This window comes from Equus asinus, chromosome X, assembly GCF_041296235.1.
Source record: "Equus asinus isolate D_3611 breed Donkey chromosome X, EquAss-T2T_v2, whole genome shotgun sequence".
In the NCBI taxonomy this organism is placed as follows: Eukaryota; Metazoa; Chordata; class Mammalia; order Perissodactyla; family Equidae; genus Equus; species Equus asinus.
In genome coordinates, this window is record NC_091820.1 from 91,816,794 (window position 1) to 91,843,451 (window position 26,658).

At 39.1% G+C, this 26,658-nt stretch overlaps 1 protein-coding gene across 4 annotated transcripts in view; it reads left to right on the forward strand.

The window, feature by feature from the left end:
• Positions 1–26,658, forward strand: part of DIAPH2 (diaphanous related formin 2) — an 815,896-nt gene that overhangs the window by 654,285 nt on the left and 134,953 nt on the right. For all 4 annotated transcript variants that reach the window (XM_070502007.1, XM_070502006.1, XM_070502008.1 and 1 more), the window contains one exon: positions 15,834–15,929. In XM_070502007.1, the coding sequence (XP_070358108.1) occupies positions 15,834–15,929 (96 nt within the window). The remainder of the gene's footprint in view (positions 1–15,833; positions 15,930–26,658) is intronic.

Below are 26,658 nucleotides of genomic sequence, written 5' to 3' on the forward strand. Positions count from 1 at the left end.
CTTCTGCTTTGAAGTATTTTCTCAAAGAGTTGGTAATAGTTCAAATGGCTTCATTGTATTCCTAAATATTAGTTTGAGCCATATGAAGTCGTTGCTATTCGACGATTTTTTGGCTTATAAAAACAGCAACCTCACGTGGTTCAATCTCATGGAAAATCTATCATTCCCGAAACAAAAAAGTAACAGCATCCTACTATTACTTAACCACTTTTTGTTGTGTGAAATTCAAACTCTTTCTGAGTTGATCATTTACTGGCTAAGTTTGAAATTTAAGAGAATTTTCTAGCAAATTTTTGACATTAAAAGAGAGATTGCAAATAGGAAAACCTACTCCCTGTTCATGCGGGGCCACCCTGGGAGACAGGCCTTCATGAAGTCACCTAATCAGTAGGCTGGGCTCCTGTGGATCCAGTTCTTCTGTCTGCATAGTGTTTCTTCAGAGAAAATGCAGTGCAGTTGGTTAATTTATCATTTTCTTTATTGTTCCAGATGAATATGCCCTGGTCATTCTAATGAGATTAAGACACACTGTCATGTGTTGGCTATGTTGATGAGGTTTCCTGAGCCACCCGTTTCCAAATCTTCTCTTAAATGAGGATGATTAATCCATCCAGCACATGGTGACTCTGCCAGGTTTGACTCTGAGGTGAAAGTGACCTCTTCCTCATTTACCCCTAATTCAGGGAACACCTTCAAATAGCTTCTTCTAGACTGAATATAAAGATTTCAGCAATGAGTACATTCTCTAAAAATACTTTTCCTTCTTCGTTGAAGACAGTGCTAATGTGAGTGCTTAGTTACTAAAACAAATATAATGACATTTTTAAAGCCTCACAAGATCGGTAATTGCCTGAAAGAAATCATGGTACATTTTTTTTCTTCCTTTTCCTGAAATAGAAAATCATGGTCCTGTTCAAGACCCAGGATCCCATCCGTTTAAGAGCTCCTTCTAAAGGGTAGGGATAAATTTCCCTTCTACTAAAAATCACCAGCTGCCACAGAGGTACTGAGTGAAAAATTGTCCTTATCATTTCTTTGTGGTCTGCAATTTCCCCCTGTTGATATAGGCTATAAATAGGGAATAAACCGTAGAATGAAATCAGATAGTATGCAAAGTTTTCACTGATGAGTTTAGGTGAGCAAATCATAAAAAGAACAAAATATTGCCTGGTCCTAAATCTTTGCCAAGGAGTGTTTAGTAACTGCCTCACTCTCCACGCTTTTGGCAGATACCACTTTTTAACCCCATTTTTGAAGAGTAACAGATGTTTGGTTTTGAATATTTTTTTTTTACTTATCTAGAAGAGGGAAAATAATTAAGAATATTAAAAATTATTACTGTTCAGTGGACAAGCAAAATAGACATAGTCTTTAATATCCTTTAATACAGTCAGCAGTTCCTCCTTTTATAACATATTTATCTGAGATATTTTATCAGTATATGGACTATACAAAAATAACTTGCTTTTCTAAATGGTAGATACTTGGCTTCTGCAAACACTTGAGCCATGCCCAAAATATAATACAAAAAGTAGGCTGTTCTATTATATTATTGTTCAAAGAGCCAAAAATCTACAATATTTTTCTCTCTGGTCTTCAGATATATTACATATCAAACAGGTAGAGATTTTCGCAGAGTATTTCATTTTTACTCGGTTTGATTGGCAGAGCTCTGAGCCAAAACTTGTGTTCATTTCCAAATTAGACTTCATAGAGGAAGCAATACACAGTTTACTTGTTTGTGGCAGTACAATCTTAATAGCCTGCCTTACAGTCCGTGGTTTTGCCCAGTACCGTTCTCTGAGTAAGTGCCCAGTGGTTTATGTGTTGATTCCTTGAAGGAGTAAATTAAAAACTAAGTAGGGAAGGTGCTGAGAGTATGGTTGAAGTGGTGCTCATTGACTGTGTCTACGTCCTCCCTGCTTCCCTCTCTGGAGCCTGCTGTCCCAAGAAGAGACATGGTCGAAACAAATTTGAAATTGTAAATCTTTTCGACTTTATCCCGAGCAAGAAATTAAGTGCCTATTTCTAAGTCTTTCTCTGACCACAGCTCTATCCATTTCAATAAAACAGAACAATATTTATGAATGGTAGTTACTCAACGGTAGCTAGAGAGCGACACAGTTACTTCATAAAATAGTATATGATATAAACCATGGAAGTTATTTCATTTAAAAAGAAAAATCAAAGAAATGCAGAGGTCAAGTAGATGCATCAACTTAAAATAAAGCACTTACGAAGTGAAGCTCCAAGGAATGACTGTCTTTAAATGCCAGTGTTTTCTCTGGTTTTACCAGCTTTTAGCAGGTTATTTAAGGGTAATTATCATCCATGACTTATTTTAAAAGAGCCACATAATGTTCAGAAATTGACATAATTATATCTCTGAGGTATTGGTGCCTAATTTTGTAATTCTCTACCATTTTCTACTAACTAATGGACTCCCATGTAATTCAATGGCATCCATATTATTTACTCAGTAATCTGTAATTATAGACTTCCTCTAATGAAGCACTCTATACTTTATTGCCCTGTGTTCTGAGGAGCTCCGTGAGTTTTAATTTGAGAAAATTTCAACTCAGAAGAGCTATTTTTTCCCAGATGAACATTATAAAGTAATGAAGAGGTTAATCACTGTTACCTTGATTGTTTGAAACACCAAAAGGCAATACCACCTAATATACAATTACCGTATTATTTTTAATATGTCTTCTTTTTTAATTTAAAGGTTGAATTCAATTAAATGGTAGTAGCAGTATGTTAAATTTACTATGAGTATCTGCCTTAGGGACTTAGTTATTTATTTATTTTGAAATTAAATTTTTTCTATTGAGACCAACTTCCTTTTGTTTAGTAAACTATATAATTAAGGTCTATCCAAATTTTAATTATTTAACAGAGTAGAATATTGTGAATATCTAGTTGTATAAATTGTCTAAATTACCTGAATTTAAGTCATTTATGTTTTCAAAGCACTCACTCTAGGAATTTGACCCCTTGAATAGATCTGGTGAGCTAATATTCATGTAATAATCTTTCCAAAAGCTATATCCATTTAAGCTTGGAAGTATAAAGTGTCTGTCTTTTGTTGTTTTTTTTTAAATTTACATTAATTTTTTTATTTTTCTATATTAGGCACATGAGAGAAGACATATAGGGGTGAGCACTCAGGGTGTGTATAAAATGATAACGAGAAATAGCCTGGCTGGCGTGATTGAAGGAGCTAAAGAAAAATCTGGAAACAATTAATGAGACCAAGGAGTTTGGATCAGATCTGATGAACATTGAATCTTGGAAAAGGGGATAATGTGATTAAAATTATAGTTTAGTAATGAGAGAGACTAGAAACAGAGAATTCAACAAGTTGATTCATGCAGCTGTGATCCAGGTTAAGGGACGCGTGACATGCTCGGGGAGGAAACTGGTTCTGTGAGATATTGCCTGTGAAGAAGTGGTATACCTTAGTACTGTTTGAATTTGGAGATGAAAAAGAAATACCAGAGGCCATTCAAGGGTTCCAAGCCTGGGGGATAATCAGAAATGAGAAAATTGGGCTGAGAGGTCATTAGTGGTGTGGTTGGGTGGGGAAATCTCTGGATGATTAAATCAGTCTTAGACACATTGAGTCTGAAATGATGGGAAATTTTGTAAATAACATTATTCAGGGGTACCTGATGATTTGGAACTGAAATGGGAATGAGAGTTAATAGCAGGGATGTGAATTAAGGCATCTCCATCACAGAAGGGAACTGAAAGCCTTGAAACTGAGATCACTTCCCAGAGTCCAAGAAAGAAAGGCCACAGACTGTCCAGTGACACATGGGTCTGCTTTCTAAATAATTGTCTTTGAGCAGCTCGTTTCATTTCCATCAGGAGACAGCAGTGAGATTGCTAGGAGGACAAATCCATCCTAGCCGATGGAGAAAGAATCCAGCCATGCTCAGAGTCGGGCTGGCTCTCTCCTGAAGCAGATTATTGAACTCCTCTTAAGGAATTATTGAGGGATTTAGATCAAGGCTTAAAGGGAAATCCTTCCCTCTTTCATTTGGAAACATCAATGTAAATTACACTATTGAGTTATGATAATATGCATATCAGAAGTGCATACTTTCAGCTCCTTTTCTGAGACAGAGGCAATAGGCAGCCTCTTAAGCATTGCTGACCGTGCTTTGTACCATGTGATCCTCCCCTGCTTTCAAATTGGGCCAGAGATTGATTCTTAACCCAAGGACAACCATCTATAGGCTAGTCTATTTTAAGAGATAGCTTATCATAAACACTCCTCCCAAAAGGCTGTTATATACTGGTGAATCTGTTTGATTATTTTTCTTGGAGAGTTTGGACTCAAAGACACAAAGAGAGACAGTTGGTTTGCAAATGACAGAAGAAAAAATTAAAACAAATACCATGACTAGGTGCACCGAGGTAGAGCACGTGGGTAGGTGAGAATGGCTGTCAAGGTACCAAAGTCATAACATCAGTGGATGACTAGGGCTGTTGTTGTAGCTGGAGGGTTAGAGTCATGGTTGTATCTTGAATGGTGTTTCAGTTCTTCATGAGGCCTGGCCGTGCAGCTGCTGAAGCCTATTTCCTGTTCCTCCTTACTTCTGCATGCATTCTTACACTAAACTTGCACCTTTGTTGCTTGCAAGCCATCTAACGTGTTTATCAAGAGGGTTATAATGGTAGCCAGTTAAGCAACAGACATTCCGTCTTTTCCTTTTCCTTCTTGCCCCAACTCACTAGGGGATCCAGTAGCTCCATGAGAGAGGAGGGGGAGCGAAGGTGAGAGGGGGATCAGATTATGCCGCTCATTCTCCCCTTCAGGTACCTGCGTTCAAAAGACTAATGAACAATGGGGGAAGGAAACATCTTGAAGCAAATATAAGATTAATATTTAAACTAAAACCACAAAATTATGAAATCTTCTCAAGATGTCATGAAGGGACATGAAAGGGAGATTTGACATTGCACGCCTGGGAGCGATGGTAAAGAAAGTGAAAAATAATTTTATGTTTATACTTTTACTGAATTGAGACTGCTCAATAAACTAGTTGGTTATACATACCTATTTTCAAACTACTTTTGCTTTTTCACAGAAGCAAAAGCGTATAATATCATCATGTTAAAGAAAAGATATGCTGGTGCTGGCCACGTTGCCAAGTGGTTAAAGTTCTGCATACTCTGCTTTGGTGGCCCAGGTTCGCAGGTTCAGATCCTGGGCGTGGACCTACACTCATCAGCCATGCTGTGGCAGCGTCCTGCATACAAAGTAGAGGAAGATTGGTGCAGATGTGAGCTCAGAGCTAATCTTCCTCAAGCAAAAAAAAGAGAAGGATTGGCAATGGATATTATTTCAGGGCAAATCTTCCCAACACACATAAAAAAAAGATAAAAAAAGAAAAGATATGCTCCTCAATTTGGAAGAGGTAGCTGTAATAAGGACATATAAGTTTGCAACCATGTCCATTCCCTGGGCATTCAAAAAATAAGGTGGTCAGACACGTGCACACACACACACATAAGACTCCTTTCACTTTAAAAATAGATAAGCAACAGGGGCTGGCCCCGTGGCCGAGTGGTTAAGTTCGCGCGCTCCACTGCAGGTGGCCCAGTGTTTCGTTGGTTCGAATCCTGGGTGCGGACATGGCACTGCTCATCAGACCACGCTGAGGCAGCGTCTCACATGCCACAACTAGAAGGACCCACAACAAAGAATATACAACTATGTACCGGGGGGCTTTGGGGAGAAAAAGGAAAAAATAAAATCTTTAAAAAAAAAAAATAGATAAGCAACAGTTAAGTTTCTGTGCAAAAAGTGGAATGGAGTTGTTATTGCCTTTCTGCAGTTGTGCAGGAATTTTCCTGGAGAGTTGACCCACTGTAGAATCTAGTAATCAAAAGAAGAACACTACACTTTGAAAGTTGGGCTAGCAACTAATGAATTGTCCACTTGTTTCCTGCACTCTGAGCATCAGCAATTCAGAGTACTGGTTCCCTCATTTACAACATTTTTATACTTGGTGGTGGGCTGTCATTATTGCTGTGGCGTGTGACATTTGTTAAAACTGCCTGACTGTACTCTCGTGAGAACCATTCTTGAAAAGCCACTTCCATCCCACGCTTAGCTTGTGCCTGTGCTAGGCACTGAGGAAGATACAGGTATCCACTGACCTCATGGTGATGCTCTGGGAGCTGAAACTACTCTTTCCCTCTCTTCTCCACCACTAGGCTTGTGTTTGTATCTCTTATGGACGTGCTTAGGCTTATTGTACAGCGTTGTATTCTGCTATGATAGTCGAGTTGAAGTCCATGGATAAGGAGCTAGGTCTTCTGTAAAGGAGCTGAATTTATTCCGTGGTAGTCAGAGGCTGGTTTTCAGACAGGAAATCAAAACTTGGAAAGCAGGTCTCCCAATGGCCTTTGAAAAAACTCTCTTCCGTTTTTGTAACTGTTTTGGAACTGGCCTTCAAGGACTCTTAAATGTAAATGGAGATCCAGATACAAGTGTATGTATAATCGTTGCTTTATTATCCTGTCTCATTCTCGACTTTGGCCCTCTAAATGGAAGCATCTCCATTTCAAGTAGACTTGCCTTGACTGCTCCTGTTCTTTCCCACCTTCCACCATGCTGAGGCATTGTTTTACGGAGATGGCGCTTGCCAAGGTCCTTCAACACCTCAGAGGCGGATTGCGAGCTCCACAAGTGTCTTTACCTGGTGTGGTGTTGATAATGAGAGTGTGTACTTTAGAGCAGGGGTCAGTAAACTTTTTCTGTAAAGAGCCAGAAAGTTAAGGATTTTAGGCCTCACAGGCCAAAAGGTCTCTGTCACAACTACTCAACTCTGCTGTTGTCACGTGAAAGCAGCCATAGATGATACATAATAAATGAGCATGGCTATCTTCCAATAAAACTTATGGACTGAAGTTTGAATTTTGTGAAATGATCACGTAGCACAAAATATTATTTTTCTTTTGGTTTTTTAAAAACCGTTTAAAATTTGAAAACCATTCTTAGCAGGTGGGCCATACAAAAACAGCTGGTAGGCTGGATTTGGCCTCTAGAGCTGTAGTTCGCCAACTCCTACTCTGGAGACGTGGTCCCTGGGTTCTAATGCTGGTTTTGTCACCTCCCAGCCATGTGACCTTGAGCAAGTTGCTTCTCCTAAGTATGCCTCAGTTTCTTTACCTGGAAGATAGGTTGGTGTGGGGATTCAGTGTAAATACCTCAGAGCAGGGCCTGACATATAGTAAGCTCTCAATAAATGGTAGATATTATTAATATTCTTACCTCCCCAAACAACTTGGTTTTATCTTTTCAGAAAGTAACTTAGATTTGCTTTTGTGGATGGTTTTGAACTGAGGTAAATTTCTTCTTTTTCCAAGTTTCTTTTTGCTTCGTTTTCCCTTCACACGTCTTCCCTGCCCTTAGTAAATGATGGATTCTGATGAGACACACAGAGTATTTCAAAGGTCTCTTTGAAATATTAATAATTTAAAATATCGAATGTGTGATATTTTACCAGAGGCGTCAACAGTGGTTTTCTGGTAAGCATTAACATTCACGTTTATTGGGTGTTTGTTTATTTATAGAATGTGTAATTTTCTTTTCTTAATCTCCTAGCATATACGTAACTGGAAAAAAAAGGAATACACATAAACATTATTTTTTACCTATCATTTACTATCAAGCTGTCTTACCATAGGCAAGCTGCCAAAAAGCTGCCTTTGGCCAAAAACGTTCCTTTGCTGAAACTCTACTGTTAGAAATCCATTCATTGGGGCCAGCCCGGTTGCATAGTGGTTAAGTTTGCATGCTCCGCTTTTGTGGCCTGGGGTTCACTGGTTTGGATCCTGGGTACGGACCTACACACCGCTCATCAAGCCATGCTGAGGCAACATCCCACATAGAAAACTAGAATGACCTACAACTAGGATATACAACTATGTACTGGGGCTTTGGGGAAGTAAACAAAAAGAAGAAGATTGGCAACAGATGTTAGCTCAGGGCCAGTCTTCCTCACCAAAAAAAAAAAAAAATCCATTCATTTGTGTTAACAAGCTCCTCTTTAAGGTGCAGATACATCAGGGAAAGTTAATTCACCAACTCAGTTCCCCTGGCAAACTTTTAGGTAGCACCTAGCATGTAGATATTTGGGGAGAAATCACTTCATCCTTCACCCTTCATCACTTTTGAGTGGACTATCCATTTATGTTGTGACCCCCTAATACAGTTTGTATTTCATGACAAAGTGACTGAACACATTAACCTTAAATTAAAATTATTAAGGAAGAGTAGTATTCACTATGAAGTTTATCAGGGATATGATGATTTACCTCACTATAGGAAACTGTTAATTACCTGCTCTGGCAAGGAAATGAGATAACAGAATGAATGAACTCTCTGACCAACATTCCCCCCTATAGTTTTCACTTTAATCGCTCTGAGATTAATTTTGCTTTCTGGTGCATACCACTGTGCACGGCCTCAACCTGGGAGCATAATATTTCTCTGTTTTGTTTTCCAAATTTTCAACTACTGCACAATGTGATTACTACACTGCCCCTAGCTCATCCTGTGGTTTCTGGCAATTTCTTCTAAGCTCCTGTGTCCTCTTTTCCCTCTTGAAAACTTTCTTCTTTCGAACAGGAACATCTGCCTTCAGTATTTCCCTTAGAACTTTATACATTCTATCTATGCCCTCTTTTAGTCTCTTTGGAATAGTATCTTGATTTTCCTAAACACTTTTCATGGCCGTAAATAACTTCTTAGACTATCATCTTAGTTGCCATCTGTCGGTTTTCCAAGTCACCATTATCTCCATTCTTCACTCACTTCCAATTAAACTGCAAACTAACAAAAACCTCCCATCAGGTAGAGGCTTTCTAGATGCTTGCGGACTGCAATACAAGTTGCTCAGGTTTTTGTCATGTCTGTTGATTTAGTGCTTTGCCAAGTGGTTTGAACTTTTTAAATTGCTGACTCATTTGTGGTATTACTATTACTCTTACCGATAGATGTTGAAGTCCTGCAGCACAATGTGTTATTTTCACCATATTATGTCTGCCTTTTACTTAATCTATTACCTCTTATTGTGCAACATTGAATTACAAGAGCTATTTGTCGGCCCTGCGCCTTCATTTTTTTTTAGATTCCCAGAGAAGGGATTTTGTTTCCCTCTTCTTTGATAAGTGAGCCGTCTTCTAATTTCGTGTCATCTACAAATCCATCCATCCTGTGGATGGTCTTAATCTGGACCATAATAGATAATGTGAGAAAGATGGAATCTAACCCTGATTTTTCTTGCATTCCACTTATCACTGCCTTCTCCTGCTGTCAACTTCCATTTACTACTGCTCATGGCCTTGATCACAGACCCAATTTTACTTTTCTATTTAGTCTTTCACCAGTAATGCCAAAATTGACCATTCTCCTTCGCACAGGGTTATATGCAGAATAATATTTGTCAGTGCACATATTAAATTGTATTCCTTGTATAAGTGATTTCTCTCCCACTCTGGTCTATCTTGCATACTACTATGAGGCTGATATTAAACGGCACCTTTGTCACGTCACTATCTTGCTGAAGATCTACCAATGGCTTTTTAGAGTCCCTTGAAGCACGTTCAGACTTCTTATTCTGACATCCAAGGCCCTTTAGAACTTTGCTCTGATCTGACCTATCTAACTGGATCTCTCCTGTACCTTTCAATTCTGTCGCTGTCTTCATGATTGATCATGCAACCACGCATATTTGATTTCAGGTAGCTACAGTGACTCAGAAGACTCTTGACACATTTTACCCTCTTGAAATTATAAATGAACAGGGGAAACTAATATATGATGATAGAAATCAGAGTAGAGGTTGCCCTCTGAGTGGTGGAGGCAAGAGAGAACTTTCTGGTGGTAATGGAAATGCTCGATATCTTGCTTGTAGTGGTGGTTCCATGGGCGTAGGCACTTGTCAAAACTCATCAAACTGTACGCTTAAGATCTGTGCATTGCAATATTTGTAAATTTATACACATACACAAACACACACATATGGAGAGAGAGCAAGCGAGATAGCACCTGAGTGTGCACTAGGAGTTAATAAGTCAAGATTTTAGTGTCTTTAGAACAGTCAGTATTCAACCTTTTTAATGTAATGTTTTCAGAGGCTTAATGTAAGCCCTCATTCTTCCATGAGTCTTCCAACTCTTTGAGCCCACAGACAGCATAGTTTTATTTAAAAAAAATTATTTAGGGGGCCGGCCCTGTGACCAAGTGGTTAAGTTCATGCACTCTGCTGCGGCGGCCCAGGGTTTCGCTCGTTCGGATCCTGGGCACGGACGTGGCACCACTCGTCAGGCCACACTGAGGCGGCGTCCCACATGCCACAACTAGAAGGACCCACAACTAAAATGTATACAACTATGTACTGGGGGGATTTGGGGAGAAAAAGCAGAACGAAAAAGAAGATTGGCAACAGTTGTTAGTTCAGGTGCCAATCTTTAAAAAAAAGGAAAAAAATGATTTAATCTACATAGTATTATCTCATGTGGTAGAGTCCTACCCTCAGTAAGACATCTTTTGTTTCTTTTGGGTCACTTTACACTGATTGGTTGATGGCGACTTCTTCAACTTTGAGCAGCTCAACCTTTCCAGAAAGCCTTAATTATACAACTGAGAATTCAAGGAGGCTATAATAGTGAATTAAAGCCATTGTGCCTAGGTTGTTAGAATCTTAGGAAATGATTTTTATACTCTTAGCTTTAGTTTAGTCACTTTTGAGGAATAATGAAGTGGAGTTGGTCCTTAGTTAATGGCGAAGTCTAAGGCACTAGGTTCCTAGAGGTTCCTAGACGAATAAAGGATATTCTAATTAATAATGTTTGATAAAAAAGAAAGGATAGCTCAGAGTATTGTCAAAAACGGTGAAGGCTCAGAGATTTTACCTTACTTGCATGCTAAAATGTCAGCCTACCACAGTTTCAGGGATGCTGGTAGAAGACACAAGACTCCTGAATCAGAGCCAAAGAACTCTCTTATTCACAGTACAGCAAGCAGTGTAAGCTTCATGTTTGCACTGCTTTCCCTTGCCTTCCAGCCCCCGTAGGGTGACACCGCAGTGGGCTCAGGTGGATGCTGTGCACACAGTGTGTTTGTGTCATTGCTGAGGAATCCCAGCTTAGGAAACCTAAATCTTTTATAGTAGACTGGAAGCAAATCTACCTGACATGTGCCCTGGAGGGAGCTATAATTAGTTTTCAAAGCAAACAAACCTACCCTCTGCTCTGGAGGGAGACAGTATGTCTTTCAAGGCTTTTCACTATAAAGACATCCCTGAACAGATAGTCCAGAACAAAGGCCATCAATGCCTGTGCTCACAAAATGTGCAGAAATCTGAGAAACCCATAGAGAATTGCCTTTAAATAAGTTTGTGCTAGCCATCGGGGAACAGTCTTGCACAAAGGTGTAGCAGAGATAATTAATTTACCTAGTGCTAATTTTAATCGGTGGCATCTCCAAACTCTTCTGGGGAAATTAAGTCAGCACAACACAGGTAACTGTTGATGCTGAAAATTGAGATCAGCAGGCATTCAACATCCACAGAATGACCAACACTGTTGGAAACATGAAATAGAAGGTACAACCCATGCCTTTCATTTTGCCCAAAGATAAGTACCTCACACAGAGCCCACAGGACTGCAACCAGCCCACCTAGCTCCTTAATGCTGTCTGTGATGTAATTTCAGGATGAAAGATTAGAAACTTGCCTCCAAATTGTTATTTCTCAGACATGCCCATATATTACTATTTTAGTGGCTAAAAAGCACTACCAAATTTCTCCTTGGTATTCTTTCACTCAGTAAAATAGGCATTGTAAGTAAACACATTTTTCTATGTAATTCAATAAAGCTATTTTCCTTTAAAAAAAAAAAACTTAGATTTTTTTTCCTGAGTTTTACCTCATAGACCCAAAACTAAAAATAAAAGTAGCTACTCACTACTAATCACATTTAAGTAAGAATTAATGATTCTGTGAACTTGGAAATTCTAAGTGAGCCATCAACTTTACACAATTCAATCATATACCAAATTTCATTGAAATTTCTTTCAAATGAAGAATAATTTCTTTCAAATGATCATGTTGGCCTCCATTTTGTTTTAGGGAGACTAATTGAAATATAAATCAATTCTATGGTATATTCATAAAACCTTCATTCCTTAGGCTTAGAGATTACATGACAACCTCTCAGCTCCTTTAAAGGTTGTCATGAAATGAATGAAAAAGTAATGGTGGACTGAAGCCTACATTTCTTTCCTTTAATACATCAGTGATGTTTACAAAGACCTGGCTTTTTGTTGTTGTTGTCTTAACAGAACCATCTAGCATACGCCTTCTCAGAAGGGGCAGTATCACTCCCAAGGGGATGAATATTGGTTCTTGGGGAGGTGGGCAGAGAAGAATCTTAGATGTTACAATGGTTTGTGGCTCTCCAAAGGGCCTCATTATGTACACAGATACACAGTATATCTGTGGTATTAAATTTTATTGGTAGGGGGATTAGGAAAAAGGTGTCTATAAAGGCTCCTTGGGGGATGGGGGGAAGCAATAATGAAAAAAAGTTGAGAAACAGTGATCTAGCATATTTTGATAAGTGTGATCAGATGGCAAACACTAAATTAAGCAAAGGGATTTACTTTTAATTCCTCTCTACTTTATGTCATATTTGGTTTTTTCCATCTTTTTAGTCTATACACAATATAGTAGCATTAAAGAATTTTAATGAAATGGCATCCATAATGTCATTATGTTGTAAAAATTTTTTCGTGTTTGCATATTATTTATGTAAAATCATAAATACATGCTGTTTTGTATTCTGTGCTTTTCACTTGTATACATATATTCATCTTTCTACATAGTCGTTGTAATGACTGTTTTTATAAGGATACGTGAAATTCAGTTGTACTGTGGTTCTCTTCTGGTTGTACTTCCGTATCTCTAAAGATTCCTTCCATGTCTTCTCACAGTTCTGCTTCTCCTAACAGCCTAGTAAAATTGGAGTCCTCAGCGATTGCATCTTATGCCCCTTCATGTTCTCATCCACTATCTCATGGTGAACTCATCCATCTTCCAGCAACACTCAAATCTTTAGCTCCAGCCTAGACTCCACTCTTGGGTTCCAGACTCATATTTTCAACTTCTTATTGGATATCTCTACTTAGATATTCCTCAAAATAAAAAAATCTCGGGGCCGGCCCGGTGGTGTAGCGGTTGAGTGCGCACGTTCCGCTTTGGCGGCCCGAGGTTCACTGGTTCGGATCCCGGGTGCAGACATGGCACCGCTTGGCACGCCATGCTGTGGTAGGCGTCCCACATATAAAAAAAAAAGTAGAGGAAGATGGGCATGGATTTTAGCTCAGGGCCAGTCTTCCTCAGCAACAAAAGTGGAGAATTGGCAGCAGTTAGTTCAGGGCTAATCTTCCTCAAAAAAAAAAAATCTCACGTCATAACATTTTCTCAAACCCGTTAATACGTGGTCATCTAGAATCCTTCCTTCTCTCTTGATTTCACCTTTCCAGCCAGGTCCTATTGACTGTATTAATACCTTCAAAATATCTATCTTCCATTTACTCTGCTATCCCTTTAGTTCAGCTCTTTAACTCTTACTTAGACAATTGCATTGCACTCCTCAACATCTCCCTCCCTTCTGTCATGCCATCCTCTGAGTCATCCTCCGTAGTGCTGTCTGACAAGTCCTTCTAAATTGTAAATCTCATCAGTCACTTTCTATTGCTTATAGCTGTGCTGCCCAATACAGTAGCCTTGAGCCACATAAAGCTACTGAACACTTGAGATGCAGCAAATCTGAAGTGAACTGTGCTGAAATAAAAACATGATAGATGTCTAAGACTTAGTGTGATAAAAAGAATGTAAAACATATACTATTTAGTATATATTGAGTTAAATATATACTTAATATATTAAAATTAATTTCGCCTGTTTCTCTTTTTTTTGAATATGGCTACTAGAAAATTTAAAATTATTTATGTGCCTTACATTTGTGGTCTACATTATGTATCTTTTGGACAGTGGTGGCTTATCGGTTAATGCCCAAACCCATATCACAGAATTAGGATCTTTCAGCATCTAGCCACGATATGCCTAGACTGTTTCATCTTCTGCTAGCTGTCACGCAAAGAGGACTGGTCTTGGTGTCACATTGATCTGGGTTCATACCTGGGCCCTGCACATGCCAACTATGTGATTGGGAGCAAGATGCTTAAACTCTTTACGTTTCAGTATCCCAGATGAAAAACAGAAATAATACCGATTTCAGTGTGTCATTGGGAGGATTAAAAGCTGTAACAAATGTAAAGTGCCTACTGCATAAAATTTAATTTTCCAAGATACATTCCAGCCATGCCAAACTACTTTCAGTTCTTCTTTCCTTTCTATTGTAAAGAGCAAGTAATGGTTCAGATGTGTCTGCAACCTTAATATTCCTAAAAGTGCACAGTTCCCTTTCCCTCTTTAGCCGCTGGGTTCTACTTTCCCTTTATTTTTCCTGTTTTCACCAAATATTAGACCTGAGAACCTCTGTGTTTCCCTTTATTTTTTCATTCAATATCCTGTCCTAGAGAATTCATTTTAAAAGTAGAAATGATTGTAACATTGAAGAAATCTCAAGTACAATGAAGAGAGTAATCTAAAGCCATTTTAGCTTGTTCTTGCCCCGTATGTGAATATTTTTTTTCTGTGATGATACCCTGTAGTCAATTCTTTAAACAAAGTAGGATTTAAATTTAACTTTGAAATAGCATCAGAAGCAATTTCTTCTCCCTCACCTCTCCCTTTTTCTTCTCTTAACCCACCTGCCTACTAATGTCCTCTACCGCAGACCCACACATTTAGCTACCACGCAAATTCACCACCATCTATTAGGTCCTTTTCATCAGCTAGGCCAGTTAGGAAGAGGGGCCTCAGCTCGCTGTGAATTACCCACAGTGTAGCAGAGAGTTTCTTGCAATTAACACCTTGCAACAAATACTCTAACAAATCTTAAAAGTATTTTTGATGGTCAGAGTTGTCAAAGATAAAAGTAGAGTAAAATGTTTTAAATACGTTTCCATTAGGAATTTCCATGAACATCTTTTAAGCGCTCCGCTGATGGATTCTTAACAGTTCTCTCCCATAGGAAGTCTGGAAACACAACAGCATTCTAAAAGGGATGATGAGACTCTGGCTAATGTCTCTCAAATGTAAAATGTGGCCTTTCAGATGATGTGGCCACCTTTTCCTTCTGCGATGTCAGCATTTGGAAATGGGTAAAGAATATGGATTAAATAGGAATTGAATGCAAATGTGTTTTGCAAATAGTGTCTTTTGAGATCATCGCTGATGAAGGTTGAATGCTGAAGGTATTAATACAATCAGTATTTAACCTTGTGTAACTCCGCTTCATCAAATCCCGCCCTGCGCATTGATTGCATTAAGCCGGGTCAGTGGTTTCTTGCTTAGGAATATCTTATAAGAATCTTAACAGGAAGGCAGCAGTAGCTGATCAGCTACTGTTTATTTGCATACTGAGCGTGTCATCAATAATACAAAAGACAAGGTCTTTAAGTTAAAAGAACAGTGGGATTGGCATGAATTTTGCTTAATGGTGCGTAATAAGCAAAGTAGTCTGTGGTGCCAGAAACTGACAGGATCCATTATGTTAAAACAGATATATGTCTTTAATTTAGGGGTATTATGTAAATCTGACAGGAGTTTTTCCCTTTATTTTCCTGTAGTTTAACTTTAATTGCTCCAAGATTAATTCCGATTTCTCCTTTCCTCCAGAGGGTGATGAGACTGGCGTGATGGATAATCTTCTAGAAGCCCTACAATCAGGTGCAGCATTCCGAGACCGCAGAAAGCGGATCCCAAGGAATCCAGGTAAAACCTATTCCAGCTCACATGGTATTGTAAAATGTGAATGTTCAGAGCCAAGGAACGAAAACAAAAAAACCCTTCCCCATGAAGACCTTTTTTTAACAGCTGAACTCAGTTCATGTGTGAAATCTCAGCAGCCTCCTGCATCTACGTGATCGCACGTTTCAACCTAGTGAAAGTAGCTTCAAATAACTGTAGACTGTGTAAAAAAAATTCAGAAACAAAGACTCCCACTGTGTTTAATATTAAATATTTTTAATTGTTATTTTATGAGCATGTGGTTTGGGTGGAAGGCGGTTTAAAACCATAAATGTAATTAAATCGTTAAAAGTAATTGGCCCTAAGGATGTCACATTAGCTATTTACAGGTAAGGAAATCGAGATAATGCTTCTTTCTAGAGGCTGCTTTCGCCTTGTCATACAGTCTATTCTCCATTCTCCATGTTTAAGAAAGAGAGGAGAGGCACAGATAAGCCAAGATTTCCAAAAATCCCGAAGCGTTGGAACCCATTTTTTGTGTGTGTTTTTGATTAATAACAAAACCACACTGTGAAAATTGATCTCAGGGGAAGAAAAAGACAAAAGAAGCAAAAAAACCTCCCTCACTGAAGTGGAACTAGAAAGTTGGCCGCCATCTCTGTTGATACGCTCTATGGCTGAGGTAAATCATAGCTCCTCTCAGGATCATTCAAGTAGGCGGAGCTGTCCATCTACTCTAAGTGAGTTTTTATTTTTTTAGGTCATATCTTTCTTGAAGTAGAGGAAGAAATTAGGTGTGTTGATTTTGAAAGTTCTCTGCATGGGCTATAAAGCTATATGGAGAAGTAAAGGAAAAAAGGAAAATTAATAATAAATATGTCAACTCTACTTAATTTAGATTAATAAGGTTTGCCTTGAATAGTCTGCAATTCAAAAAGTATTCTGTATTTGGACTGAAAACTATCATATGGCATTAGAATGGAAATTGGTGGCTTGCAAAACCATTTGTACTCCAACAAACCAGTGAAAGAAATGGTGCCCAGCACAGAGTTGTCCAGGAAAGCTTTTGGCAATGGTGAAATTCATGGCAGAAGATGATATAAATTATATTCCTCTTTTTCACATTTGGGTGAATCCTGATGGGTAGATTAGCCTGAAGGTAAGGTTAGGTTGATAGGAGAGAAGTGTTTTGGTTGGAGTGTGAGACTGCTTTAGGTGTTTGAAGACATTGAAGGTGGCCTACAGTAAGAGTGGAAGACTGGAGGGAAGAAAGGAAAAATCTTTATTTATATGTTCATAGTAATCTTTTAAGGTAATGCTACATGGTAGAATGTTAAGAGCACTATTGATCTGTAACTCTGAGGCAGCCGTTCCGTTTATCCTCAGTCTTTGTCTGTAGAATGAGAATGTTCTACCATGCCGTCAGAGGCCCCTTCCACCTCTTAAGGAAAACAGAACCCTTCACTGCTTTCTTGAACTATCAGAGCATTAATAGTCAGTGAAAAACAAAATGAAATACTATTTATATCAATTCAGTTCTCTGCTAAGCAACTGATAAATAAAAGCATGTTCTTCTGTGCCATAAAAGAACTTCTACCATCTTTCTAGGCTGTTTCTTTTTAGAACACGTTTGCTAAGGCCCCTGTCTGATTAGTCTCACACTTCAAATTGCCTCTAGAAAGACGATACCAGGAAAGAGAGATCACTCCATCGGGTTTCTGTGAGTTTGGTACTCAAGGGAATGCAGTGTTGTCAACTGTGAAACACCAAGAATATATTCACAAACTGCATAATTTTATACTACTGATTCCAAGTAATCTAAATTGGGATCTCCTCTGGTTTGTAGCTGGGGTGCCTCTGGGATCTCCTTTGGTTTGTAGCTGGGGTGCCTCTGTGAACAATATAGGGTCAAAAATACCAGTCCATTTAGCCTTGGCAGTTATTCCAAATGGCAGCAGCCAATGCGAATGTCCAAAGACACTAGGAGACAGACAATGGCAATGATTAGGGAAGCATCTTGGAGATCAGAGCTTGAAGCGAGGGACAAGGGAAGGCAGGCACAGAGCTGACAAGTCTGCCCAGACTCTTCCGTCTGCTTGCCTGTTTGTAGAAGCAACAGAACTGGGGACTTTTCCAGATTTCCTCCCTGTTTCTGCCTTGCCTAGCTAGATCATCTTTTCCTGCTGGCACCCTTTTGTTTTTGCTTTCTTAGGCACCTTATTTGGTTCCTTTCCAAGATCCCATTGACTTTATATTGTTACAACCTTCACTGTTCAACACCGGCATCCTTGCTCCTCTCCAATAACCTCCACTTCAACGTGATGAAATAAAAGCAGAAAAAACAAATTATAATGAAGGCTATTTTCTCTAAGGAAAGTAAAATAAGAGGAAATAGCCAAAAGCTCGGAAATCCGAGTCAACCTCAAACAGCAAAGTATTGCTCGGCTTGTTATCTCTATTCTCGTCGCTTACAGATGGACGTTGTGGTGTGTAAAACACAGACCTCTCCAATTATACTTCTCATTGCAGTGTTCTTAATTCCATATTTGAACAAAATAAAGTGATAGTCTGTATTCTTCATTAGAAAATCAAAATGTTAACAAATGGTATGACTAGTCGCGTAAATCACAAGTCTGCCACGCCGAGCCTGTGTCTCCTCCCCAAGAGCTACCACATTAGATAACTCAGAAGGAGCTCTCAAATATTGCCTCTAGCCCATTCAGCTGAGTGCACTATTTCAGTTAAGGGCACACAAGACATTTCAAAGGAGAATATCATATCAGGAGTGATATTGAAAATATTAGTAACTGGGATAGTGCAGGCCCCAACCAGTCAGAATGTACACAGGCAGTAAGTAGCCACTATGGTTGTACCGGTGTGTACTGGCTCAATATCAACCCAGATTATGGGCTTTATGATATCAAACTCAGAGATTAAGAAATGACCCCCTAAACATTCATTCATTTATTGTACATCTGTCCTGTGAAAAGTAATATGCTAGACATGATGGAAGATGCAGAAATAATTAAAGTATGATTTACTTAGTTATAAGACCCCTATGTCTTGTAGGAGGGATAAAAGGTACAGAAAGGCCACAGAATAAGGCAGATGATCATAGCTATTATACAAGAGGGGTTAATAACATACCATGTGAGTTCATAGGGAAATATCATGCTTTACTGGATGTATCAGAAAAAGAATCATGGAGGAAAAGGCTTTGAAGGATGAGTATGGATTTGAGCAGTGGGAGCTGGAGGTGGGAATAGTGGGCATTTTAGTCAAATGAAATGTCGTTAAGAAAAATACAGGGGCTGGCCCAGTGGCGCAGCGGTTAAGTGCACACGTTCTGCTTCAGAGGCCCGGGGTTCGCCGGTTCGGATCCTGGGTGCGGACATGGCACCACTTGGCAAGCCATGCTGTGGTAGGCATCCCACATATAAAGTAGGGGAAGATGGGCACGGATGTTAGCTCAGGGCCAGTCTTCCTCAGCGAAAAGAGGATTGGCAGCAGTTAGCTCAGGGCTAATCTTCCTCAAAAAAAAAAAACAAAGAAAAATACAGAGGTGAGAAAGTGCAAAGCATTTTGGGAGAATGGCAAATAGTACAGCCAGTAAGAAAATAGGCTATATAAAGTTTAAAAGTATGCTGATAATTCTGGAAAAGCAGGTTGGTGCCACATCATAGAGTGCTTGAATAAGAGACTAAAATGTTAGCACATAAATCTTTAGGCAGTGGGTTTGTGTTGAAGGTTTTTAAGCAGTGAAGGAACAAGATCAAAGTTATATAGTAGGACATTTAATCTATAGGAGTGCGAGTGATGAATTAGAATTCTACTGTCATATTATTAGTCAAAGGAGATAATTTAGGGGAAGAGGAGAAGCCAGGAGTCAAAAATAATCCTGGGGTTTTGAGTTTGATTAGCTGGGAGGACAATTGGGTTACGAGAGAAAACTATTAATATCAGGAAAAGGAGTGGTGATAGAAGATAGATCCAGTTTTGGGCGAGTGAAACTGAAAGTGGTAGCAGAGCATTGAGGTCAAGATGTCCAGAAGTTTCTTGGAAATCTAAGTGTAGATGTCATCACAAGATGGTTGAGTTCGTGAGATTTCTGGTTATAGTGTGGAAATGGAAGAGATTGTTGGAATGATTGTTAGGAGAAAAGAGATCTTAAACCAGAATCTTGAAAATGCCTCCACTTAGGGGCTAAAAGTAGAACTAGTCAACGAGCAGTTGGTCAAGTAGGAGGGGAATCAAGACATTATTGTTCTAGAAGCAAAGGAAGAGGGAAGTATTAAGAAGGCAGAAAAGGTAGGCATTTTCAACAATGACATATGCTATAGTGGAATCAAAAAGGATAATGACAAATGATCTGCCACTTGAGAGCTTTCTAGTGACTTTTTAAGAGCATCTTTTCAATATTGGGATGGAACTGGGAGCCCGAATGCAGGAACTAAGCAGTGAGTAGATGGTGAGGCTGTAGGGATGGATAATATTCATTCAACAATTGAGCAATTCTATTGAATGCCTCCTGGGTGTCATGTCCTGGGTTAGGGACTGAGGATGCAACGACAAATAGGACACTTGCCTCGAGGAGCTCACATACCGTTTGGGAAAACATGAATGTAAACCATCTGATAAAATTACAACGCGATCTTTGTGCCGTAATGAGATGAGACTCATGTGCTGGTGCAGCACAGGAGTTAGAATAACTTCCCCCACCCCCTTGCCTGTCGCCTTTGTGTCTCTAGAATTATGCTCTCTAGAAATTTGGTGGGTGAAAGGAGCATCTCAGTTTTCCTTAATAAGCCAGTATGGATCTATCATCTATGAATTTTGGTAAATCTTTCTGGACCTTCTTTGTTAGCACTTAAGATAGTACATTCCATATGTTTACAATCCACTTTGTAAAGAATTGCCCATCAGTATCCCTGACTTTGTCATTATAAGATCAAAGGTAAGCTTTGGAGGAAAAAGAAACACATAGAGAAAAACCTGGCAAGAGTGAAAACCTCACTTAAAATAAAGACACAATGTCACATATGTTTTATTACTGAATACTATAGATACTTGGAACTTGCTTCTCCTCCCTCCACCAACTTATCTTCTTCATTCCTTGCCCACTGTAAGTAAAGATGAACAGCCTTCTCGGCAGTAGATAGATGTCTAACCTAACTATTTCAGCTATGACTAGATTTTGATATATAGTTCTAGACATTAAAAAAAACAGACACACGAGAGAAGCATTATGAAACCAGGAAACAGAATAAATGTAATTTGGTTTCAGAACCACACAGGGCTACCAAGAAAACTAAGTTTGAAAAAGCAGAAGAAACTCGGGAGACACACAATCCTAGTTTTATGGATCAGCAGGATAATGGTATAAATGAGAAGATATAATTTACCATTTGAGAACAGATAAGGGACAAGAAACAATGATATTCAACAGAAGAAAAGAACAAACTCTAAGGATTAGGGAAAATATCTTTACAGCAAAACAGAATCCGCATTTTCCTAGTCCTCCCTGCCTTGCATCAGCAGCATAACCTGAATTTTCCTGGCTTTTGTCTTCACATGCACATTCAGGACCTCAGCTGCCTATAAGGGATCTCTGAAGCATTTCTGGAAGTTCTTGGGGCATTTTGCAAACACAGTCACCCACCCTGTTGTCCACCTCCGCCTATAATACCGTGCATTTCCATGCCTGCTGTTTGCTGTAGGAGCTGGCACACTGTGCCTTCACTATACCAAAGCTGGACAGTGGTCAGTGGCAAAGTGGGGGGAAATGCCTCTTTTTCCTTTAGTGTGGCACTCCACCAGTGTACCAAGAAGTACTGCTTATGCCTCAAAGTCTTACAGACATTATTAGAGAAAAAGCTTTCGGTTTTCAGTTAACAGCCCTCTTGATCTCCATAGGATCTGGCCCTATCCAGCAAGGCTAATGACAAGCCCATGACAGATCCCATGTGGTACTCAGAGTCATCCTCCTTTTTTGATGACCAAGGTCTGTTGGGATTTTGTGTTTGTTTCTGTTTGATTATTATTAGGTCAAGCTGGTCATTCATTCTAAGCTTGTTTACGTCTTTCTCCCTCAGGATGAGCTCTTTCCCATGAGGTTCCTCAGTCTTTATTTTGTAAGTGTTCAAGTCTTAGACTAACCCACTAAAACCCATTTTGTCTATATTACAGTTATTAAATTGTAATGTGCAATTCAAACTAGTAAAAACTGGTGCAACACAAGCAGATAAACAAACAAACAAAAACATGGCATTCATCCAAAATAATATTTATTGATCAAATCCTAGGGGCCAGGCAATGGTGCTAGGGCCCTGGAGTGCAAAGATGGATAAAACCTTGGTCTTGCCCTCAAGAACTGAACTGAGAGTCTCATCGGGAAGACAGATATATACACAATATAAAAGCTATGATATAAGTATACAGAACGTGCTAAAAGAGCAACTAGCTGCCTAGTGAATTCAAGAAAGGTTTTGTGATGAGAGTGGCATTTGAGCTGTGTTTTGGAGGATTAATAGTAGTTTGTTTGGAGGAGAACAAGAGGAATAGGCATTTCAGATAAAGGAAATGGCAACTACATGCAGTGGAGATATGGAAGGGGACAATGACAATGGTGAAAATTTATTGTAACAGAGAGCCAGCAAAGGTTTTTAGGTAGAAGCTTACATGTCCTTCTGCACACACACACACATACACGAAAGCAAGAGGGGTTGAGGCTGGGGATGACAGATAACGGGGTGACATCTGCACATATAGGGTTGTTGAAACTTGAGAATTACTCAGGAAGGGTATGACCAATGAGAGGTAAAGAAGGCCAAGAATAGTGCATTTGGGAATTACAGTGTTCAAGAGGCAAATAGAGGAATCAACAAAAGACACTGAGGAAAAGAATGGTCAGAAAGGGAGGAAGAGAAGCAGCAAAAAGTGATACCTAGAAGACTAAAGGTGGAAAGAATTTCAGAGTGGAGGACGTCAGGTAGGTCACATCCTGCAGAAAGTTGAGTAGAATGATGACTGAAAATAGACCAAATGGTTTGTCAACTAGCAGGTAACAGTTGACGTTTTCCCAAGCAGTTTCAGTAGAATGGTGAGGGCCAAGAGGGAGGTTCTAATGGATTAAAGAATGAAGAATATCTTTTGTGCCTTAAATGCTGGAGCTTGAAGGAAAGAGAGATAGAGCATGAAAAGATAAATTGTGTCTCTTCTAGAGATTCTGATAGGAGACTCTGGACACTTTCAAGGGTCTTGAATGAATTGCCAATCATAAATTATTAGGCCTAGTTTTACTGCCAAATATGTGGCTTTTTTCCCTCTTAATTCAATTGTTTTTATTCAACATATACTATGTGATGTAGTTAAAATACTTTAGCATGCCTAGTGCTTTACAGTTAACAAACCTCTTTCTTATCTGTTGTGTGGTATGTGATACAGAGCCATCTAATGCAGAGTTCTATTATCGTAAGTTAAAATGAAGGACATTTGTGGCTCATACAGAGAGAGAATGGATTGGGGGTGGAGGAAAGATATTCTTGAGTTAATTGAGTAGAAGTAGGGGGAGAGGTGGGGAAGGAGACAAAAGGGATGGGACCATCTTCAGAAACATCTTTGTCAACTTTAGAATTAACTGGTTTGCAAGTGGTGAAAGTCAGGGGTGGGTGGGTCATAGTATGTATGTGATTCTCTTGAGAGGAGGAAAGGAGGTGATGAGGAAGAAGCAAATCAAATAATACTTAGGCCAACCACTTAATGTTCTCAGTGTTAGTTAGCTTGGCTCCTCTTGGTAATAACTGGAGGGTGAATACTAGAAATCTTGGAGAATTGATCAGCATTCAGATAACAATAAAATACTGAGTGTAGGTTAAATAATCTTGGGAAACTGAGCAGAGCAATGGGCAAGAGAGAACTCTGGAAAAAGCAAACATTTGTGGCACTAGTTCTCTGCCCCAGCTACACACTGGAATCACTTTGAGATACTTCTAAGAAATACTCATGACTCATTCCTCTCTGGACCAATCAAATCCAAATCTATAGAGTCGGAGCCCGGCAAGAGTGTATTTTAAAAGTTATTCAGGTGATTTTAATGTGCCACCAAAGTTGAGAACCACCAATTTATGGGACTAGCTTGGAAGCTGGAACGCACGAAAGAGAGCGTGAAGGGTTTGGTTATGGAGGTGTGGGGAGATAAAAGCTAGCGTGGTATCACAGAGGCCAAAGGAATAGAGCTCTTTGAAAAGGAAATGTTGAATAGCATCAGATGTAGCCAAGGGAACCAATAAAATAAGGATTGGAAACAATCCATTGCATTTAACTGTTAGGAACTCACTGGTGACCTTAGCAAAAAGTTTTAGGAGAGTGTGTTTGGAAGGGGGTGAGAGTGGGGTAAAAGCCAGTCGCATTCAGTTCTAAAATGCTATTAATTTTTAAGACCACGTAATTTAGAGTCTCTTTTTTCATCACTTTATGTGAATCATGATGAAGTGTGTACCTGTGTTAGTTACATAATTTTTCTTTGTTTTTTGTTTTCTTTTCATTTATGGAGATTGAGTTTTACTTTGGGGCCAGATGTATCCATGTATTGATTAATAAGATCTAGGTTTGCACTGGGGAAGCCTGAAACAGAAGATTCTTGTGTACTCTATCCTTGATTATTCTTGGACAACTAGAGAACAAATTGAACACAGACCATTTATGCCTATTTATATGCAAAATTGTTCTAAGCCAGCACTGATGTTCTATATAGAAATTTCAGTCGCTTTTGCTTGTCTGTTCTCCTACACAATATAATCAGCTCCATTGCACATTTCTAAAGTGGTGATCTCTGCAGGCCAGTAGGAGATAAGGTCAATTTCAGTTGATTTTTATGAGAATAGGAATTTAGCAGGCTTCTTTTTGATATTGGAATACGGAATAAGTTAGGACAAGCAATTATTATGCAGCAAGAAATTTCTCTTGGTAGGTTTAATTCCATGGCAAAAATTCATAGCCCTGCTAATGTTGGTAGCTAAGCTCACATAACCACCTGCTTATTTACACACCTTCAATTCAGTAGTAAACGGTTGGGACCCTCTAGGTCAAGTGCATGACACCACTCTAATATGAACAGACACTGTACATTTGTAATGACGTTAGCCGTCAAGGTACGCATCAGGCTGTCCTAAGTACTTTCAATTTTCTTTAAAACTAATTGCTTTCAAAACTAAAGGGAAATAATTTTTTTTTTCTAATTGGTCGCTGTGATTATGGGCTTATTTGTCTCATATGGACTCAGGAGTATATTATTGAGTATTTTCCTAAATGGGGATAGGAAATTGTACACTCTGCTTCCTCTCCAGCCAAATTCCATCTGATGCCCCAGTGGCCAAAGACAGCTAGATTCACCTGGAAATGAACATACCCCCAACCGTCTCCCGATTTTTGTGAAATCTTTGGACACACCTCTGTGTATTATGATTTGAACCTTCCTCCTGGCAGCTCCTCTCCTGGTGTCCATTAAAATGAGAGGAGTGGAAGGTGAAGGAAGGTAGGAAGAGGGCAGTGGGCATCTTAAGTTCCACAGTACCCTTTTTTGTTGTTGTTGTTTTTTGAGAAAGATTAGCCCTGAGCTAACATCTGCCACCAATCCTCATCTTTTTGCTGAGGAAGACTGGCCCTGAGCTAACATCCCTGCCCATCTTCCTCTACTTTCTATGTGGGACGCCTACCACAGCATGGCTTGCCAAGCGGTGCCATGTCCGCACCTGTGATCTGAACCAGCAAACCATGGGCCACTGAAGCAGAACGTGCGCACTTAACCACTACACCACCAGGCCGGCCCACTCCACAGTACCCTTTTGAGATTCAAGTTCTTCTATTATTATTCATTGATATTTTCTACATTTGCAAAAATGTAAGCCCAGATACCTTCAACTTAATAGGGTGCTTCACTTATTCCAGGAAGCCTTTTAAGGGTCTGCCCAATGTCAACTCTGTTAAAGACACAGATGATGCAAAGCGTTAAAATACTACAAGGCTTATAACTATATTTCACTATTAAAAGATCGTGATTTATTTTTTAGCACCTAGCACATAACTCAGTATAGTATATGCTCTTGATAACTGCTTGTTGAATACTTTGTAATTATCAAAAAAATTGAATCTACACGAAAGCCTTTTCAATATATTGTACCTAATGCTCTCTCTCAAGTTTGAAATTTGGGGAATGAAGGAAATAGAAATTTCATTCTACATCACTGTAAGTGGAATTCCATTAAAGCTGAGTTTATTTTATGGGCGAACTCGAATGTGCTATGTGTGTTACCTTCACATAACCTTTCGCTCACTAATGTTTAGGCTTGACAAGTGAAGAAAAATGCTGAGTTTATGTAAAAATGAAAATATAACTGCATTCCATTCCTCTTATTCTTGTGTCCATTGTGCTTGCATTTGACTGCCACCTCTTTGTCATTCTCAACTCAAATTGCAGTTTGTTCTAGTTTTACTACTTAGAGAGTAAAATTCCTAAATACTACTGGAGAAAATACAGTGACAATAACAGGCTTGTGTTGAAGTTTTACATATCTTCTCCTCAGTCTTTGCAAATCTGCTCTGTAAGACGGGGGAAGTAGACAGTAGTTAGTGAATCTCTTTAGAATAACGTTAAGTAGTTAATTGCTTTTCCAGCTTTCTCACAGATTTACTCAGGAGAATAGACCTTTCTGAAGTTTAAGGGCTTTTATCTAGTACGTAGAAGTGTTCTAAGCAT